This window comes from Arctopsyche grandis, chromosome 6 (genome assembly GCF_051622035.1).
Source record: "Arctopsyche grandis isolate Sample6627 chromosome 6, ASM5162203v2, whole genome shotgun sequence".
NCBI classification, from domain to species: domain Eukaryota; kingdom Metazoa; phylum Arthropoda; class Insecta; order Trichoptera; family Hydropsychidae; genus Arctopsyche; species Arctopsyche grandis.
Window position 1 is genome coordinate 18,797,229 of NC_135360.1, and position 22,667 is coordinate 18,819,895.

Below are 22,667 nucleotides of genomic sequence, written 5' to 3' on the forward strand. Positions count from 1 at the left end.
AGAAGTGGATGGCGAATGGCTGTAAATGATGATGATGATTTATTTTCAAAATGATTGTATTGAAAAAAAAATTAGAAACCCGTTGTTCCAAAATTGGCATCAATGTTTAGTAAAAATATTAAAATACTGTATGTTTCAATTTATTAATAAATAAATAAATATTACTTTTATCACACACGATCTTCTTTTAATAATTTAAATAATTTACATAGCAGTAGAACTGGAATATGAAATTTTAAAAGGTGATATAAAAACATCGTTTTTGATCAAATGTTCATTAAATCAAAGATTTGCGTCGTTTGAACGTTACATAGGCTCAATAGTACACACACCTGACATTTATGTAAGTCAACTGAAGTCAACCGAATACTCTCTTGAACTCGGATTTAATAATTTCTTCGAATGCAATACCACTAATTACGCAAGATTGTAAGGAAAAAATTCAACTTTGATAGTCGAAGACAAATAATTCTAATTTTAAAAATGTTTCTTTTCGAAAAATATCTCTTTGAATTATTTTACTATAATTTTAAAAGCTTTTGAAATTATAAGAAATTTTTCTAAAATAATCTAATTCTTCTAGACAATTATAAAATACAAAAAGATTTGGTATATTGTTCTCAGAAATATTTTTATATTTGGGTATTATTTTTAAAAATAGAATTAGGGGGGAGGCTTTGGACACCAGACCTCCGTGCTAAGATGAGCTATTCTTCTGGGCTCACCCTCCCGCCTTTGTTTGGACTATGCCTCATCTCGGGTAATCAAATTATAGCCATATATAGTCATAAATGATAAAACAGTTTAATATAATACAAAATTTCAATTTATTGAAAAAAAGTAAACATATATCAAATTAAATTTGAGACATTTGAAACTAACAACAAATCGAAATCACTCATATTTTGGTTCCTTAACGTCACTGTTTGAGTTGTAAAATGAACAGTTACAGAATCATACTTTGGAATGAAAACTTTAAAACTCTTAAAATAAAATTTGCACATACAATTTTCAATCACACATATATGCCAACCCAAAGAAGAAGAAACTGAATGCCAAATCCAGAAAATATCGCAGCAACTAAAGATACCAATAGCTCTTTGAATACATCCCTTGACAATTTAGTGGCAGTAACTTCATAGACGAAGAACCACGCTGTGAAAAATACGCCGATGGAGAGTAGCAGCAATGCGAGATGAGGAAATACGGCCGGGTTCACCGGTGAGACATATCTCGCCATAGATTCTAATTCCAACTGAAACAATAATTCATATGTAATTAGTAACCTCAAATTGATTATTAAAAAATTCAAACCATGTGAGCAACATTTTCTGTACACTGTAAAACTAAACTTGTACAAAATAGGATCGGTAAAATTTGTAGACCTACATTTAAAGACTGCTTCTATTGGTGGGTCACACCATAATGTATAATCATTCTTTTTAACAAACAAGAAAACGATTAAAAACATCATCCTTTCTTTCTAATAAGGAAAATAACAAGAGAATAGTATTCATATTACATAAAGTCATACTATATTTGTTACAGTTACTATTTAAGCAGCACTTATAGGGAGCCTGAAAGTCTACTCTACACCTGGTAGTTTCCGCTAGCATTAAATAAATACCAAATTATCTTCACGTGTATAATACTGTTGCGTGGACGTGAATTGAGGTTTCCAGATCAGAGAGAAAGAGTGAGTTGCTACTCAGTGTTTATAATACTGTTGCGGTGAAAGTAGTTTATTCTCAGACAGCTGGCTTTTGAAGAATGGACGGAGCAATCAACCAACCTTTTAAATTTAATATATACTTAACCGTTTGCCCGCGGCCGTCTTCTATGGAAGCTTTGGGCGACAAGTCTGCAGCGCGGCTGTCTTCCATAGAATTTCTGAACTTTGCACGGAATTTTGAGCCTTATATGCGCCTATTTCAACTGTTTTAAGGTTCAAAATCGGTTGAATATATTACTGAGAGTTGAATGCCATCTATTCAATTTGCTTAAAATGAATATATACCAGTCAAAATTAGTTTTTTGTGGAACCATACTGAAACCTCGTTTATGTGACGTCACGTCTGTTGAACAATGGCGACGATACGTCTCAACTGTATGAAGAATGATTATTTGACAATTGAGCCAAAACTACGAGATATATTATGTATTTTATTGTTTAAAATAATACTTAATGTGTTAATTAACATATCTGGTTACTTGAGTAAATATTAAAATCTGTATTTAAGGTCGAAAAATCGATTGCCAAATTCGCGAAAAAGGTGCCGCGTACAGGGCTTGTTCGCTATATTTATTGCCGCGGGCAAAGGGTTAAGGCAGTGAAATCTATTGATCGATTAGTCACTGAATCCCAATCGCCATTCAGACGATGAGTGCCAGTCGAGGAGTACTGATCGTTCGATCTTCACATGTGCTTTTATTACGTTTATAAAAATAAGTTAAAGCGAGTCCAATTATCAAGTTTAGCACCAGGGTCCACTCCGTCGATGATTATATGTTTTATACCCTAATATAGTACATATTACCATTGCCGCAGGATAAATTAGTTTCTATGTAGTGAACCTCCTGCAATTACTCGGCAGGCTCCAGTTTAAACGCTGGTCTATATGTTTGAAGTGTATTTTAAATAAAAGAGGGATGATAAAACGACAATCTGAACCAAATAAATCGTCCGTAATACTGTATGACGTGTTCTAGTGATTGTGTGGGAATTTCGATAACCGATACTAATAAATTATCGGTGAGAAATTTGGAGAAGGATACATTATCCGAATCCGAATTTATAACAGGTACATAATGATAATTGAAATAGTTAAAATAATATGGTAATAACCGCCATGTCTTCGGTTAGGTTAGGTTTTCTGGTGTCACAAATCTACGCTCACACCAACACCGACACTACCGCAACTACGACTGACACGCCGACACTCGACGCCGGCTTTTGACGTTTATGATTCTAATGCAAACATATTTTGGCCATTATCTCAACTGACTTTTTTGTCATTATGGGAAACGATACAGTTGCTAGCCATTTGGCCGTTCGGATTGAAATGATATATAATACTTACCTTCTTCTTCTAATGGTGCGTACGCACCAAGCCAACGAACGGCCCACAGGCCAACTTTAAAAACCAGTAGCGTACAAAATATCGAAATAAAAATTAAATTTAAAAATTGAAATTAAATATCAAAATTGATTATTATATTAAAATTAAATTCAAGTATCAAAATAAAATTATAATCATTATATTAAAATTAAAATTAAATATTGAAAGTTAAAACAGAACATACACAATTTAAATAAATTTTCGAGATTGACTTAAAATTAGATCATCAACAATCACATACAGGTAATCCTCGACTTTTGTTTGTCGAAGATGTTTTGACTTACGAAGATACGCACTAAGATCGAAAAAAAATCAAAGAATTATTATTTTTACTTCCCCGTAATGCGCAGTTACTGAGAATATATCATGTATTAGTATGGGTGATCCAACGATTTTTGCTAACCCGGGGTGTTGTCTGTCACATCAAACGGATTTTTTTATTCTTCAATTGTTTCTCTCGTCGAAATAAATCAAGTAATTAAATCATTTCAGAGGTAAAATTTATCGGATAATGTGTGATAATTAATTTTATTTCGACGAAAGAAAAAAAACCCTTTGACAAATCACCGACATCCGACGTTTTTTTATGAATTGTTTTTTTTTTATCGATCATCCAAGTGGAAATACAGTAACATCTCGTGACGACTTTAACAATATTTTTTTTCGCTCGTACGCAGAGAAATTATAATATTTCTCTGGTTTTAAATGCGGTATCGTCGTAATTCAAAATATTGTTGTAATTCAAAACATCAACGATGATCTAATTTTAGCTCAATCTCGCTCTTTAGCTTGATTTTGATATTTAATTTCAATTTTAAAATTTAATTTTTATTTCGATATTTTGTACGCTACTGCTGGTTAAAAAGTTGGCCCAAAATCGTCGTTGGTTTAGTCCGTAAGCACCATAATGCCGAATCCGTATTCAGACGTAGGCGACTACCATGGAAAGACATCGTTTATGGCCCGTGCGAATTCTTTCCTATCATGGGCAAGCCGAAATAACTTTTCGAGACCGAGTCCCATCCATGACCTGATGTTCCGGAGCCAAGAGAGCTTCTTTCTCCCAAGCCACCGTTTGCCTTATATTTTCCCTTCTATGATTGTTTGTAGAAGGCGATATTTGAAAGTGTTAAGAAGCTCTCTCTTTTTATGAAGAAGCTGTAGGACTGTTTCGTTTCTTACATGCTCCTTCCACGAGATCTTTAGCATCCTCCGGTAACACCACATTTCAAAGGACTCTATCCTGTTCATGGATGCCACTAACAGCGTCCACGTTTCGCATCCGTACAGCAAAATCGGACCAAACATAGGAGTGCAGGACTCTTAAGCGTAATTTCATAGACAGCCTTCGACAACACAAAACATTTTTTTTTATTTCGATCCTTCTTCTTATCTCCATTTCGGAACTGACGTCCGTATTGATCATTGCTCCTAGGTATTTGTATTTTTCGACCTGTTCAATCATTTGTCCGCGCACACTCATGTTTAATGGATCCGTTTTTTCTTTACATATGACCATTGATTTTGTCTTGTTAATATTAATAGACAGACCCCATTTTTGACATGAATGATCAATTGCGATCAATAACATTTGCGATCAATAATTCCAATATGTGCAATAAAGCTTCAAATATGCTGGGTTTCGTTTTACGCAATGCTCACAATTTCAATAATTTAAGAGTTTTGCGTCTTCTTTATAACGCATTGGTCCGAAGCATTTTGGAATCTGATGCCATTATATGGAGTCCCAGTGAATTAACTCACTCTCTAAAAATTGAAAGAGTTCAAAGGAAGTTCCTCCGCTATCTATATATGAGGGAGTTTGGATACTACCCTCAACTGTTTCCTAGTGCTTTTGTACAAGGTTCTGTTGGATATAGTTCCCTATCTCATCGGCGGGATATGCATCTTGTGTGTCATTTCTTCAAATTATTAAGAGGTGATATTTACAACCCAACTATATTGGAAGAAATGAAATTTTGGGTTCCATCTCGCCTCATTGATTATCGATTGCGTCCATTGTTCCAAACTATTAAAGCAAGAACTAATGTTCTTGCTTTTTCACCAATCGCTCGAGTCTTACGCTGCTTGAATTTGGTCAGCAATCACATTGATATTTTCAATATTTCACCGGATAATCTATCCGTATTTTTACTGTTTTTTACTTTTAATTCAATTTAAACTATTTATATATGTGTTTTTTTTTGTTGTTTATTATTTTCAATTTGTAATTTTTCATTTTTTTTTTTTTTTTTTTTAATTTTTGATTTTTCAATTTATTAATTCTCAATTTTTCAATTTTTAATTTTTATGTACAATTTTTTAAATGTTTTATTTTATTTGTTTTTCTATTATTGTTGTTTTATTTTTTCTTATGTATTTGATCTTTTATGTATTGTCTGGCCACAGTGTCATATTGGGGTGACCTGTAAAGACTCTGTGGTATACTTGTATATTAAAATAAATAAATAAATAAATAAATAAATAAATAACGATTGCAGGTCTTCGGCACTCTCAGTCAGTATCATCAGCGAAATGGATATTATTTATAATTTTGCCGCCTATTTTTACTCCTATTCGACTATCGACTGCCTGATTGAACACCATTTCCGAATACCAGATTAAACGATTAAATATTTTGAATATATTGTAGACCAAACGATGCTGATGCGTTCTGGTTGGGTTCCGGTGTGTCCAGATAAGATTAATTCCAATAAAAATGTATTACTCAATTTCTGAAATTTTTATTACATAATATCAATTATATATTTCTTATACTATTTATATTAATTATTTTTATGAAAATTGCAGTAAAATTATGCTGTATGACAAAGATGTCGCCATCATGTGATATAAAAACGTCAAATCTAGGCTTAGTGTTGATTTTAAGATTATTCTCGTGGTATTCCGCTTTAATATTCTACTTAATTTCAAAAATTTCTTGTATTCGTCACCTTTGAAACAAAACATATTTTAAATATTTATTCTCCATTAATAATATAAATATATCATAGATTTTTTTACATACACGAAACATTCATCAAAATTTTTAAAATAATTGTCTTGGATCGTGCAGCTTCGTATTTCAATATTTCTCCAAGAATTATAGGTATAATAGTGTATGTCATATATTTAATCCCCCAAATTATCATATTTAAATATTTCCATTTGCTCTATAAAATCGACATTATTAATTTAACATAATATATTTAAATTCAGTCATATAGTTTATTACTCACCGCAATAAGTAGTTTATATTTTTCTATCAACAAGTAAGTGGGAATTATTGTGAATGCTAATAAGCAAGCTGCCATTTGGTAAATGAACTGAAAATTGGAATTGAGAAAATTTCTTATTTTTTTAAATAGTGTGATATATCAGGAATGACAAATAGTGTTATATAAATACCATTATTCGGAATCGATCGCTCACAATTTTAATATTTTCTGTTAATTTTTCATATACGATTACAATACCAAGCAATTCCAAGTTTTTCACGTCACAATTATTGTTATTTCGATGAAAAATTTCCATAAATATGTTTGTTTCTGTCGTGTCAAATATTTGATTCAAATATTGATTCCTTATTAAAGTTTCGTTTAATTTTTGAAAGTAATATATGCACAAACAAATTTCAAATGATACTTGTAATAACATTAATTCTATAACGAAAGATCTTATGGTATATAATCCTTGATAAACACGATCATGCCAAACAATACAATTATATGCATTTGTAAAAATTGTGCTTATGGCTATGACGAATACATGTATTATCAATACCTTATTTATTGCCTTATCAATGTTTTTTTGAGATTTCAATAATAAAAGTCTTTTCATTGCGTTGAAATTATTGTACAGGACAATTTTTGCATTGAAGTATTTGTAAGAATCGAAAATTATAGACGATGCCGGGGAAACTGTTTCGCCAATTCGTAGTATAGTGTACATAATCCAGAAAATAGCAGAATATCCAAGTCTGTTCTCCATTTGGAATTTCACAACTTCTCCAATAATTAAAAATACGACCACAATTAAAGGATAAATTCTTTTTTTTGAATTCCGAAAATAAAAGTTTCCATCCTTTATAATTGGCGTTTGATATCCAAATAATGAATAAAAATGGCTCAACATTTCTATTCCTTTCATGGTTAATTGAATTTTAGTCGTTACTTCTGTGAAATTCCCTTTTCATTAATTTATAACTGAAGCAATCAACTTGATTAAAAGATGAGTAATTACTTAAAAAGGTGTTATTTATTTTAAATTCTACACTATAAAGCTTTTTTCCAATTAAATAGTAAAAAAAATTAATACATATATATTTGTTTACACTATAAATTTTTAGTGTAAACAAATATTTAACTATCAAAAATTTTACATTATTTTAATGAACATGGTATTATTTATATTTGATACAAATAAAATTTTTTTTACTGATTGAAAATTATACTAATATCTGTGGACATTAAAATATTTAAAACAAACTGTCAATTAAAAAAACATACATACATATTTATATTACTAAAAATATACTAAAATATTTTTGTTTTTCGTAAGGATATAAAACAAATCTTAATTTAAAAAAATAATGAAATAATTTTGTATAAAATTTAATATTTCTTCCAAAAATATTATAATAGTAATTGTAAGTGTAACTAGTATAAAAATATCAATTAAAAAACATAAATTGATATTTTCCCATTATCTCAAGCCATTTAAAAATGTGTTTATTAATTTATTTCGAGACAATATTTATTGTATTTTTTTTAATCATTTTTATGTATGTACTGTTATTTGAATTAAATTCACACGAGGCAGCAAATTTGATTTTAACTGTGCATGATTATTCAATTTTTTTTTTTAATTGCTTTCACAGATATAATTTTTTTTATTTTATTCTTAATCTTTGTATTTATATTTAAAATATTAATTACGATATGTGTGAACACTGCAATAAAATTATACTGTAAGACGCTATAGCTCCAATCATAGCATACAAAAAAGCCAAATCCAAATTTAGTGAGGATACCAAAGTCACTTTTGAATCATCATTCCAAAATAGTTTGTTCAGCTTCTTGAAATTTTCACAATCGTTGCCTTTAAAAAAAATAAGATTATAAATCTACACATCAATACAAAAAATTCGGATGTATTTGAGGAATATAAGAAGGTCAGAAAACAAAATTCGATAATTAAACATATGTTCACACGGTTCGGTGATTATTGGTCACAAAGCGCTCACCCAAAAGTCACCAAAAACTCTATAACGGAACATCTTGCCACCGAAAAGTCCATACTAACGATGACTATCATACTATCGAGTGCAGAATATTCCGTATTCGCGATTTTCATGGCAAAAATTGTCTTTTAGGCGATCGCAATGTGACTAATAATCCAATTACTCGTTCAACATACCGGTTATGAGAGAATTTTCGATCTGCGTGCAAATCTAGGGAAACTTACCCAAGACAAAAGTTCTACTTCCGGTTGTCAGATTTTGTTCGAAAATTTTTATTACTTAAAATCGATATAACTATTATACACATTAAAGTAGATGAAGAAGTTTCTGAAGTATTTTAGAAGACCTATGTACATAACTTGAAGACAACTCGTTTGCAATATTTTCCGAACACTAGTAAGGACGATTCCTGGGTTCGGAATACATTTTCCGTGACAGCTAAACCAGTGGGCTTGAGCGCAAATTACTATGAAAATCTAATTGATTTAATTAGTGACTCTCCTTTGAAAAAAATACAAAGATCAGCCTTTAAATGATTCCTGTGTGAGTTCGAGTACCCCAATTTTTCAAAACATGCTATTACTGCTTCACTTTCAATATCTACAATCTATTTATGCGAAGCGGGATTTTCGTATTATGTTGCAATGAAGGCAGGAACAAGCTCGACGCCACACTAGATATTAGAATGCAACTCACTGATATTGTGCCTGATATCAAGAAGATATGCAATTCATGGACTCAAAATCATCAAAGTCATTAAGTGCTTTATTTATTCATATTTTTATATTTACATTGTATTAAAGTTTTATATATAAAAAAAATTAGTAATAAATAATGTGTTTTAATAACGTTTTTTTTTAATTTTTACTAGTAAGAATTAAAAAATAAGCCAAGTTTTCCGTTAAAGTTTCCGGGCTTGCGAAGTGTTCCATTGCAGAAAAAGTTTGGGAAACCCTGCTCTAGAATCAAAGTATTACTTACGGTTAAGATAAAAATATTTAAAAATGTAAGGATATAAAATTTATAATTTATATTACATTTAAAAAAAATTCAGACTAATCTGTTGAGCGGTTTGGGATATAATCGAACCCAAAAACTTAAAAAAGGAGGACACCTATACCTATACTTATACCTATATCATTTTCGGTCAAATAAAAAATTTACATCGTATCGATAAGAATTTCAGTAGCCGATACTAAGTTTCAGTTCGATAGGTCTAACGGTGTTCAAAAAATACCCAAAATTCACACTGACTCACAGTCACACACAGAAAAACACACGCGCACGCGGACACACAAACACACACAAACCCACACACACGCACGCACGCACTAACGCACGCACACACACACACACACACACACACACACACACACACACACACACACACACACACACACACACGCAGAGAGAGAGAGAAACACACATTTTTTCTAGATCATGAAAACGTGATCAGTGGTCGATTCTGAGTTCGAATCAGTCAAAATCTCATCATCACAAAACTTCACCATTGTATATGTACATACATGAAGTTATTATTATTAATTATGTAGTTATATCATAATACATACGTGAACCATTAATTGACATTTTTGAGATAAATGTTTTTGTATGCGCCGTTTCATATTTTAATATTTCTCCCAGTGATATAGGTATTATTGTGTATATTGTGTATTTCAAAAACCACAGAAACAATGAAAAATTTTTCCATCGATCCTAAAATATATTTTATGTATAAATACATAACATGTACACTTTAAAACATACGTAGTTTAATATTTTGAATACATTGGTTTAATATTCACCTGAAAAATATATTTTTTATAGTCTAATAATATTAAACTTGGAATTAACGTAAATGTACACAAAGATGCCGACATTGTAATAATATACTGTAAATATGAAATATTCAGAAATTAATCATTTACCCTACAATTAGACTAATTAAAATTTAAATGCATAACCATTACGTACCGTTATTCTAAATCGCTTACTCACAATTCTTACATTTTCTTTTAATTTTTCATACACTGTCATGATGTCAAATAAGGTTAAATCTATCATGTTGTCGTTATTACTTTCTCGGAGGAATAATTTTGCAAAAATATTTGTGTCATTCATATCAATTTTTGAATAAAAATTTTTGTTGGACTTCAATTTTTCATTTAATTTTTGATAGTAAGCAATGCATAAGTATATTTCAAAACACATTTGCAAAAACATTAAATCAGTGCTAAATGATTTTACACCATATAACATCTGGTATAAAATTCTTTTCCAAACCACTGCATTAAATGTATTCACTAATACGTTTAATATTATAAAAATAATGTTGATTTTTAAAAAACTTTGTATCATATCTTTACATTTTTTACAATCGATTGGACATAAAAGTCTTTTTATTCTGTTAAAATTACCATACATAATAAATTTATTTTCGAAATGTACATAAGAATCCGAAAAAATCGACGAAATTGGCGAAATCGTCTCACAAATGTTTAACATGTAATACATAATAGAAAAAATTGTGGAAAAATGAAATTTATTTTGAAATAGAATAATAATTTCGCCAATCACTAAAATTATCATCAATAATAATGGATAAAATCCACTTCTTTTAGACGGAAAAATAAAATAACCATTTATTATCTGTGGTGTTTCATACCCAAACAAAGTGTTAAAATATTTTAACAATTTTAATCCTCTCATGTTATTGTTTTAAAGTAAATTTGATATTTTCAATATTCGTACATATGTATGTTTGTATATAATTACTAGAAAATAGAAATTATTTATATATACACGTATGTATATGTATGTATGTACGTGCAGTCAAAATAACCAGGTATTTTGTATTTTTTTATCATTCTCATTCCAAAAATAATTTTGTAACTTATCAAACAATCCATATAATTCATATTATAAATTTACATCAATTGAATATCGTAATGGAAGCAATATCCGAATCGAAGTTGGAATAAATAAGAGATTGAAAATAAAGATTGATTAATTGATTGTCCGTTATTATTTTTTATTGAAGTTTTGCTCTCATTTTTTATTCAATTCAAATTGTATTAAATTCTTTCTTCCAATTTTCTGACATACTATGTACATACATACAGTGTCGGACTGGGACTGAAATCAGTGCATGCCAGGAGTCAAAGGGGGCCCACCCAGGGTTAAAAAAAATTGTCGTCCCCCCCCCCCCATATAACAAAATTTTCTTCTTTCCATCACGCTAAAAATCAAGGGAAAAAAAAAATTTTTTTCAAAAATGAGAATAAACAAATTTAGGTACAAGAAAAATGGCAAAAGCTAAATAGATCCATAAATTACATTGTTTTCGTTTTAACCCTTGTCCTAGGTAAATAGAATGCATCATAAAAGAATGCGGCATAAAAGCGGCTTTTACTTTCGGTAGGTAGAAATTAATCATTCAGCTTTTTCTTTGGGGGGGGGGGCAGGCAAAGATTGGTCAAATTGAATTTTTTTTCAATAAATCTTTTTTATATCGGAATAAAAATGGAAAATATTCTTTGCATACATCTTATTGAGTTATAAAATATGAAAAAAATAAGCTTATTTTCGAAAAAATAATTATAAAAAAATATTATGTAAAAAGTGAAAAAAGCGCGAAAATTTTTTCCACAAATCTTCACATGGTCAACAAAAATCGACCATCAAACTGAGTCACCAAAAAACTATCAATTAACTTAATTTCTACCGACTGTCTTTTCACTTTATCTATGTACATATTATGTACGTAATAACAATAGATAAAGTTTTGTGATCATGTGAAAATTCGAACTCGGAATCGATCACTGATCACATTTACATAATATAGAAAAATGTGTGTGGCTCTGCGTGTCTGAGTGTGTGTTTCTGTGTATCTTTTTATTATTTTATATATGTACATGTAGGAATCTCGTCATCGTCATCGTCATCGAAACATTCGAGAATATTCCACAACAACAAACCACATTCCGCGCAGAACTCGCACACGTAAACAACACGCGCACTTCTTGGAATCAATCGCCAAAACCTTCGAGACAGTTCCACCCCTCACACTCGAGCGGAACAAAACCAGTCGAAGCACACCTGCAGCCATTATATTAAACTCAAGCGGAACGCCCCTACCAGGCGAGCGGAACCAAAACGGTCGAAACACGCCGCCGCCATTAAACTACATCGAGCGGAACGGCGCCAATCGTTCCAGAAAAGTCCACCCCATCGACAAAAGCGCATTCCTCGCTTACGCATCAACAACCACCACCATGGGTCAGGTGATTCCAGAAACACTATAAAAGGAGGTACAACCCAAACAACGCCAGTCGACCCACAGCAGCAAGCGTCGACACACAGCAGCAGACCAGTCAACATCCAGCTCCTGACCTGCCACCACTACACCACGCGGACTTGGAAGATCAACCAGCCGAACGAGCCAGCAACACACTGCCGTATCCAGAGACCTTCCGAACATAGCCGAACAACGAGCCAGCAACACACTGCCGCAAACAGAGACCTTCTGAACATAGCCGAACGACGAGCCAACAACACACTGCCGCATCCAGAGACCTTCTGAACATAGCCGAACGACGAGCCAACAACACACTGCCGCATCCAGAGACCTTCTGAACATAAACGAATGCCGAGCCAGCGACACTCTACCATATCCAGAGACCGCTGAACGCCATACTTTTGCCCAAATATAATACCTTTGTACAACCATAGGCAAACAATAAAACTTTATAAAACAAGCACAACAGTGTTTCGTTAGGCTGGGATACGGTCAACATACATGTACCCCGCCTACATACATATATATAAAATTATTTTTATCTCAACCGGAAGCATCAAAACGCAATGGGCTACGTTTCCCTACCGGTGTGATTGTGTTAGTGCGCGGTACGGTGCGCGTAGTGACCCCCACTCCTTAGCCCGCTGGTCGCTGCCTCACCCGTCCCCAACGTTCCCCTCTCGTATCTCATATGGTGGGCCGAGAGGGGGGAGGGGGGAGCGGGGAACGCCACTCGCCGTTGAGCCGCGCGCGCATTCGCTTGGGGACGTGCTGGCAGCTCGCACGACTTTTTATTTCGAATTTTATTTAAATTCGAATGTTATTTTGAAAGTATGAAGTAAATTTAAATCGCTGGTTGATGATGAATCGTCCTATCAAAATTGTTTTAAGCAATTCAGTTTATATTATTCACGAAAATTTGTTTATTCCCATTTTTATTTCAGTAGGTAGTTGTTGCATAGGTATTGGTATATCATATATATAAAGACGGTAATCTGTGTGTGTGTGTGTGTGGGTGGGTTTGTGTGAGTGTGTGTGTCCTAACTCTCGCCGAACATAATGAATGAATCGATAAAAATCGATAAAATCATTTTTTGACGAGACGACTTTTTCGCGACTCGAACCGATCACCCCAATAGCCTGAATATAGGTCTAAATTGAGCTAATGGTCACGGACATCACGCCAAATCCAATTCTTCATTTCGCCTTTTTTTTTAAACATTAATTGAAATATTCCTTCTCGCCATATAAAAATACGTAATTTTAATAATTTCATTTAGCGAGGTTTTGAACCATTTTTTTATATATTTATTTTCAATTAAATTAAAATTATAATTTAAATTATTTATATTTTGACGATATTCGAGAAAAAAATTGATTTCATTCACCGCGAGCGCCGGGAATCGAACCTCGGACCCTCCAATCCTCCGATCCTCACGAGCCCGCGGCGCACGCCATATCCTCGCCCAGAATACGTGTTGTAAATACACATCATATGTATATGCACGTAATTTGTTATGTGTAATAATAATATTCAACGTTACGAGGTCAATGACCGTTTGTGTATAATCGGAAAATATTACATTTTGTTAACGTAAACTTTAAGAATTGAAAATTATTACAAATAAAGAATTGAAAACTATCTATGAGAGTACGAAAATAACGGTTCCGGTTCCGGATTTTTTTTTTAGTTTTATACGGATAGATAATAATTTTATACCCATGCGATGATATTTCATCGGGCTATTCACTAGTACATAATATTGACGTTGGAAATGGGCCCGGCAAAAGGGCCCACGCAAATGTTGAAACTTACATTTCGAGCCTAATAAAAAAAGTTAACCGATCCTTGGGCTGTTAAAGCAGGTATTAGTTGTTTGTGTATATCGTTAGAAATTTGTTTTGTTGAAATACCCAAACTTTAGGTCCCAAAGTGCAATATCCTATAAATTTTTACACACGTGAAATAGTTAAAAAGTAATTTAATAACAGATAGTGGGGCCCACATGCCATCGGGCATATTCGCTTGTATGGCCAGTCCGCCATTGCATACATACTATGTTTATCGACTTTAAAAGTAAAAAGTATATATATTCATTCTTTTTTAAATTTAAGCCTACATAAAATGCTGCCTATAGTTCAATTTATGAAAATTGTATTAAAATAACACTATAAGTCATTATGAATACATATGAAGTTCCAATAAAATAATACAATTTCCTAATACTATTCACGTGTTTTGTTAATATTCTGATTTGCTTCAAAATTTTACTGTTTTCATTACAATACCGAGGAAGAGAAATTTAATAAAATATTTACATTTTAAATTGATTTTTAAATTACATAAAATGCACTCGAGATAGTTGTACTCTCGAGACATCCAAACTTTCAAAGATGCTCAAGGAGAAGTAAAGCAATAGAATTCCACAAAAAAGGGTCAAGGGGTATTTGTATATATGTATGTTACCCGAGGGTGCTAACCTTTTTTTTGTGGAATTCTATTGCATAAGTTCTTTTTGAGCGCCTTTGAAAATTAGGACTTCTCGAAACTGCGCCATTTTGTGCATTCAGTGCATTTTCAATTTGTTCATTCAATGCAATTTAGTCCATTGTTCCAGGAACCGGTTTAAATATTTACTTGGAATAAGTACTTGTATAGTAATGAGGTTTGCGCTTCACGCTCAAAAACCGAAAATTACGCTTCGCTGTGGCATCACGTTTCGACTTTATGTCAATAGATGTCCCAAGTATTAAAAAAAATTCGTCAGATGAAAAAATCGAAAGCGAGCTAAGAAGAGGCTAGTAAAAATCAGTATTTGCGCGCGTTCCAAAAGCTTATACATACATTTTTATTTATTTAATAACAATGATATCCACTCGTATCAGGCCGAGTTTATCTGGCTAACGAAGCTGAATGAACACGACTCCTTCAAGACTATTTTTCAATCATCGGTGATACTGCATTGCCGCTGATATATAACAAATAACTGAACTTTACAGGAGGTAAAAAAACTTACATTTTGAATTTATTATATTATAATATAGTATTACATTTGGAAAGCTGTAAATGTCTAGTAAAAACTTATGCCCGATGCCATAATAATTGGATTTGCGTTATGGTGCGTACGCACCAGGCCAACGAATGGCACCACAGGCTAACATTTGAAACCAGTAGCGTACAAAATATCGAAATAAAAATTAAATTAAATATCAAAATTAAGCTAAAGAGCGAGATTGAGCTAAAATTAGATCATTGTTTTGAATTACAACAAAGCTTTGAATTACGACGATACGCATTTACAACTAGAGGAATATTATAATTTCTCTGCTTACGAGCGAAAAAAAATCTTGTTATTATTACGTTTTCATTTTTAAGCAAATCTTAATTTCAGCCAGCAGCATAGCTCGATCGTTAAGCTTCTGCTTAGCGTCAAGAGGCGCCGGGGTTCGATACCTGGCCCGGGCCTCGAATAAAAATGTATTTTTTCAGAGTATGCTGTTGGTCAGACCTGGATTTGTAACTCCAGGTTGATCGTTTCCTATCAGAGTTTGCCATTTTTTTCTGATTTCATTGTTGAAACGGTTCCCGGAAAAAAAATTGGCTAAAAATCCTTCCTACCTACTATGTCACCACTATTTGATGTATGATTAATGTACAATAAAATGTATGTACAATTCATAGATGTCTCGTTAATTTGCGAGTTTTTCAGTGTCTCGTAATTCAACGACTTGTAATAAAAATGCTGCATTTGTAATTGTAATTGCAATTTGTAATTGGCCAAGAAGGCGCATTGGGATTTACCTGTAAGGCCTTCCTGGTATATATGTAAAATAAAAATAAAAAATAAAAATAAAATAAAGACAGAAATTTTCAACCGCTTGAAAGCCCAGAAGTAAGTGCCCAAAACACGATCAGTAAATAAACCGATAAAACCATTTTCCTCTCCGGTCGTACTGCGAGCACCATCATTAGTTACTGACACGATTCTGGAAAGATCTATATCCCATTTATTGAGTGCATTTACAACTGCATTGCATCTATTACTTTTTAGGTCGCTGCTAATGATGATAAACTGATAAATTCTTCTCCAATATTACTTCTATTAGAATACCGAACGAATATTTCCAAACGCGTAAAATTTGGTAAATTACTCGCGTTCCATCTATGTAAATTGTTATACGTGCCACCTTTGGCACGCGTGCCATAGGGTCATCAGCCCTGCTTTACGATATTTAATTCGGGGTCTATAGTGAGCTCATGTATTTCTGTATTGGATTATTTAGGTCGAGACTGTGCTTTGTTTCTTGAAGATATTTATATACGATGAAGTTAACTATATGGGCTAGTGCCATGTGTTTTTTAGAACTTGGCCTTGAGAACTTAAGTTCACGTGTGATTCCGTACTATATACATATGTACATAATGGTACAAGGATTATTGCGCAAATTGCGATCCCGCGCACAACAATCGTTAGTATAATATTTCACGTATGTTACTTTCAATTGATGGAATTTTTGGGTGCCAGATGTTCTATGATCGAGATTTTAGTGATGTGCGCGAGATCGCTTTTTGCGGAATAATCACCGAACTGTATCTACCGCGTAAATTGAGACCGATTTTCAATTAAAAATATGATATTACCGTGATTTATAATTTAAAATGATCAAAACATACAAAATTAAATGTGGGGAGGTATGCTCAATTTTATATTTGTTTAGATTGCTGTCACAAAAATCATCGGTTTGGGTACGTCAAGTGACAGCTGAAATATTTATTATTATATTAATAATTAAATTAAAGTAATGGAAGAAAATATTTTTCCTGAAAGCTGTATTGTAAAAGAAACAATCAATAATTTTGATTTTTATAAGTGTTGCTGTTGCCCATATATGTCATTTTCATTGGAAAATATTGGTTTTCACATTAAATCGCTTCACTTGGAAAATGGATCAAAAAAGAAAAATGAACTCGCAAATACAATTTCTATTACATGCCCCGGTTGCATGGGTCGCTTTAATTCTGAAAATTTCTTAAAAAAACATCTACGACATCATCACTGTATGTCTTCAGAAGAAGTAAAAAAAATGGTGATTTGTTTGAATATGCAAAATATTGATAAGAATAAAAAAAATTTAGTAGACGAAAGCGAAATAAACGGAAAAAAAGCTATAACATTATATAAAAATACCTCACCAAACTCTCATTGTATAACTCAAGACAATAAAAAGGCCAGTACAGAAATAAACTGCTCCCAAGTAATAACATACGTCAACTCCTTACCAGAAAATAGCTTAGACAATAATATTTTTTCAGAATGTCACCAAAACATTTGTAATTTGGATGATAATGTAAGCAGTGACAGTACTTATCCTTCATCGTTTCTATTAAATCAAACGAACCAAGAAATTGCGCCTGAAAGCGATGGAAAAAAACAACACATTATCAAGGTGAAGAGTTCTATAAGTAATTTAAAATCAACAGGAACCTCCAACTTGAGGAAAGTTAAACATGAAAAGCTAATTTCTGAACAAAGTGGATATAGGTGCGGTATTCAAAATTGCAGTGTAAGATTATTATTAGAAAAAAATATGTCGTATCATAAATCATGTCATTTAAATGGCACCAAAGAACTCCACTGTCCAGAGTGCAAAGCACAAATACTGACTGTTGACACCTTACATACACATTTATGGAATAAACATCGCATTGACTTAGAATTGTATAGTTGCAATTGTTGTCCACACAAAACGTACAGTTTCCATCGCCTGACCAATGTCCATAAAAAAATTCATTCCGGCGAGAAAACCTATGTGTGTCAAATATGCTTAAAAATCTTCAAAAATTCGAAACAACTAGCTAGACATCGGCCCATTCACAGGAAAGACATTAATTCGCCAAGAAAATTTATTTGCAAGATTTGCAAGAGAGAACTCAGCACAAATAGATTACTGACTTTGCATATGAGAGCAGTTCACGAAAAAATTAAACATTATAAATGCAAAATGTGCAATTATTCCGCAAGTGCAAAAACTTCCTTAACAGTTCATGCCCGACTCCATACAGGTATCCAACCTTTATAATATACTCGGTGCGTTTTTTGTAGAAAAAGGATGCCAGAATCAGCACATTGTGAAGTTTTTTTTATTTATTCCATCACCTTGGACACAGCAGTAAACATTGATTTTTATTTATGGTATCAATGAGATTTTGATTCTATAGGTAGTATTGCGGATATCAAAACAGCCCGAATACACTAATTATCACGATATACTAATATATTACACTATCAATACGATCGTATAATAATATTGATAGTGTAATATGCCTCATTAGATTTCTCGAATTATGAAAATATGTGTTGGAATGCTGTTCCAGTTCGTTCCACTACAAAAAGCGCACTAAATATACACATTTTAATGAAAATTGAGTACATTATTGTAGATATAATTAATGTTATCCAATAATTTTCAATGTTTTTTCTTTTTTTAGGGGAAAAACCATACGAATGTGAACATTGCAGTTTCAAATCTGCTAATAACAGTTCTTATAGACGCCATTCAATGACACATTCGCTTCAGAAGAATTACAAATGTGAACATTGCTCATATTCATGCATTCAAGCATCGTCCATCAAAGTTCACATCAAGGCCAAGCATCCCGGAATCAAAACAGATTTATTGCACGCTTGTTCATATTGCTCGTATACTTCTGTTAACAAATTGAATTATGAGGCACATTTATTTTTACACCAAAAAAATAATCACAGTAAAAATTCTGTGAAAATTGTTGATAGCAAAAACGCTATCAATATAGATGTAAAATCTACTGAAAGTATTGATGAAGAAAGCCCTAACAGAAGTGACAACAATTTTTCAAACTTGTCGAATGACTGTAATATCGACATTGACTGTGTAAATAATAAAACAGAACAAATTCATACAGATTCGAATGTCTCGAATGAAATTTTCAATTTCAATCAACCAATAGAGCAGTCATACACACCTACAAATATCTCTCAAAATATATTTGTACGAAACATGACTGATTTAACAAATGCAAAACCTCATACTCCATTAGAATCAATTGTATCATTTCCGACAGATAAACATCAAAATATTAACCCGGAAAATCCGAATATTCCTTTTTTTATAATGAATTCTATTAGAGAAACTACCATAAAAGATGAAAACGTGGTTGACAATAAACATCAACAAGTTTTATCTTCAGATATAATTGATCTCGTTTCAAACTCTGAACCTTTTCTTAGAAAGAAGCCCAAAATATCAGTGAAGAGTTACCGTATATTGAAAGGCTCTGATAAAACACATTTTTCTAACTCAAAAATATTCACAATGTGTAAAAATATAAATAGTACATCTACACCAACTTTCGAAAACCAAAATAAAATCAGAGTTGTGGAAGATTATACTATTTTAACAAAACCAAACGTCATGGATTTCATACCAAATACAAGATTGGTTGATGTTAACAAATCGACGGAAGATCAAGGAAAATAATTTAAAAAGAAAATAGTATTCATTGATTCAGATCTTAAAATTGTAGAACAAAAAGTATCTGTAGTCGAAACAATTTGTGAGGAAATCATAATAAAAAATCAATTTATATTCAAATGTAATTATGTATATACACACATACTTATAATAATTTATCACAACTACATTTTATTATAATTAACACTTATAAAATTTTATTTCTTGAATATTTTATTTTCGCCTATAAATTGCTATATAATCTTTTGTATTACGCACTTCTTCGTATTTTAACAAAGACCAAGATTCTGAAAGTCTATGATCAAACGGAGTAGGATCGGTATGAGTATATCTACCCTCTCCGGGTCCAATAATTATTAATGTTCCACCAGTAAAATACTTCATATATTGTACAAATGCATTCCGGTTGTTAAAATAACAAAACATAATGGCTGCCACATCATTGTCTAATATTTTCAATGTTGATTCGTCGTGATTCAATGGATTTTTAGCCAGATGTAGTGGTATAAATGAGGGTGGAGCATATTTACAATTCCACCAGCAACCATCTATCTCAATTCCAGTAATTGATATGTCTGTGAATAAAAAAAAATATCAAAAACAAACGCATTTTTTACTTTTGATAGTGATAATGTTAATTACCTGATCAAATATTAAAAATTTTAATATGTACCTAAAGATTCCTTTAAAATCCATTCTAATAATCCGCTTCCACATCCCACACTTATAATGGAGTTTAAGTTACATTCTTTTAATGTGGAATTTATAAAATTTAAATTGCTTTCACTTGGAAATATCCACGATAATTTATTTTTATCTTTTTCGTCCATAAAGTTATTAATTATATCTTTCCACCGTCTTTCACTATATAAAGAAATAATATTTTCAACAAAATTTTCTGTCGCCATTGTTATACCAATAAAATAAATAACCAGCACTCGACACAGTTAACATTGAAGTGAAGCTCACGGTAAGATGCTAAATTGTATAAGTATTTTTGTGAGTTCGCAGAAAAGCAGGAGCGTATTTTTTTCACATATTCTTAAGTATATTTTACAAATTTACACCAAAAAACCCTCGATCCTCTAATTAATCATCACTTTTGGATAGAGCACAACATTCGCAGTGCTATATCGGCAAAATTGGCACAAAACCTCGCTTTGGCTTTCTCTAATAAGTAAGAAACAATCAATAAGAAAAAAATAGTTGCACAATACGCCTCTGCATTTTTGGCCAAAGTGAATTTTTGGCAAACAGTCAAGGTACAAGTTATTTAAAACTTCTTAAACTTTGGCCCTTACATACTTATACAATAGTTGAAACAAAATCGCATATATTGAGCTTTTATTTTTACTTGCTTTCGCCTCTATGAAAATTTGCATCGTTTATAATGGCAATTTTATTAATTACTAGTGTTTTTACCCGGCTTCGCTCGGTATTTGTAATATACAGTACCGGTAATTGAAATTGCATCACCTCTAAATATTTGGAATTCTCGGAATTTCTCGGTAGAAGGTCCCCTACTTTCTAAAATACTCTTTTTTTTATTGAAAAGGGTAGTATTTCAAACATTTTGAGGTATTCTATTAAGTTCTTCGAATTAAGTTCGAATTTCGAGTGAGTAACTACGATTTGTACGAAACTTGACAAATTGGAAAATATTTTTGCTATCTTCAAGAGGATTGTCCACACTAGTAATTACTTTGCAGTTGAGATGTCAACGAATAATTTTAGCACGTTTTCTCAAAAATAATCGGGAAACGGAACCCGGTAATCGCAAGCCATGTGGTCGTAGCGTAAAAAAAACAACCCCCCAAGAAAATCGGATGATAAAACGTTCGTGTTAAAGAGTTCGGAAAAAAACGGTTTTATTGGGAAAAATTCCACAAAATTTGGACCCAATAATGAGAATATAATCTTTAATAATAAGAATGTAATCTTTACTGACGAGAGCAAGTTTAATCTTTGGAACTCCGATGGTATAAACTGGATGAATGTTTCAGTGATCAGTGTGTTACGAGATTTGGGGATGTTTTTCGTATTACGCCATGGGGATGCAACATTTTGTCAATTCGGCACAGTGAAGACTACAGACTATGAAAAAATTTTGAAAAAATGTTCGCTGCCTTCTATTGAGCAACATCTTTCGGAGTCTACCGACTTTAAATTTCAGGCCGTATTTGCAAATTGTCATTGGGCAAATATGGTATTTATTGTATTTAAAATAAGTGATTGATATCATCAAAGAAATTTAATAGCATTTTATTAAGTTTGCATGGCTATTTTTTTTACACACAAAAGAATACAAAGAGGAAGTAGGTATTCCTCACTACAATGGTAAGACAATAGTCCCGACTAGAGGTAGGATAGCCAAGGGGCCGCTCATTGTTCCATTGTTGTAAATCCTTTGTAAAAAAGGTTCAGTAAACCTTTAACAATGCATTTACAACATTTGAACAATACGCGGCACCTTCTGGGTCCGGGCTTTAGTCCTGAC

At 32.2% G+C, this 22,667-nt stretch overlaps 3 protein-coding genes across 3 annotated transcripts; 1 reads left to right on the forward strand and 2 right to left on the reverse strand.

Moving 5' to 3' along the window:
• Positions 1–126: 126 nt before the first annotated feature.
• Positions 127–2,970, reverse strand: kud (oligosaccharyltransferase subunit 5 kud). The gene is made up of 2 exons (XM_077432414.1): positions 2,846–2,970; positions 127–1,255 (listed from the first exon to the last, which is right to left on the reverse strand). The coding sequence occupies exons 1-2, from the start codon at positions 2,849–2,851 to the stop codon at positions 1,016–1,018; spliced, it is 246 nt and encodes an 81-aa protein (XP_077288540.1). The 5' UTR covers positions 2,852–2,970; the 3' UTR covers positions 127–1,015.
• A 14,410-nt stretch (positions 2,971–17,380) lies between these two features.
• LOC143913134 (uncharacterized) lies at positions 17,381–20,750 on the forward strand. The gene is made up of 2 exons (XM_077432742.1): positions 17,381–18,722; positions 19,149–20,750. The coding sequence occupies exons 1-2, from the start codon at positions 17,462–17,464 to the stop codon at positions 20,174–20,176; spliced, it is 2,289 nt and encodes a 762-aa protein (XP_077288868.1). The 5' UTR covers positions 17,381–17,461; the 3' UTR covers positions 20,177–20,750.
• LOC143913135 (uncharacterized) lies at positions 20,282–21,453 on the reverse strand. The gene is made up of 2 exons (XM_077432743.1): positions 20,844–21,453; positions 20,282–20,745 (listed from the first exon to the last, which is right to left on the reverse strand). Exons 1-2 carry the CDS (start codon positions 21,076–21,078, stop codon positions 20,384–20,386), a joined length of 597 nt encoding a protein of 198 aa, XP_077288869.1. The 5' UTR covers positions 21,079–21,453; the 3' UTR covers positions 20,282–20,383.
• Positions 21,454–22,667: the final 1,214 nt, after the last annotated feature.

Excerpts from the sequence above, each read along its gene's own strand:
- LOC143913134 (XM_077432742.1), top strand. The coding sequence starts at position 17,462 with ATGGAAGAAAATATTTTTCCTGAAAGCTGTATTGTAAAAGAAACAATC. Across the intron at positions 18,723-19,148 it reads TCATGCCCGACTCCATACAG|GGGAAAAACCATACGAATGT; the intron begins GTATCCAACCTT and ends TTCTTTTTTTAG.
- LOC143913135 (XM_077432743.1), bottom strand. The coding sequence starts at position 21,078 with ATGGCGACAGAAAATTTTGTTGAAAATATTATTTCTTTATATAGTGAA. Across the intron at positions 20,746-20,843 it reads GATTTTAAAGGAATCTTTAG|ACATATCAATTACTGGAATT; the intron begins GTACATATTAAA and ends TTTTATTCACAG.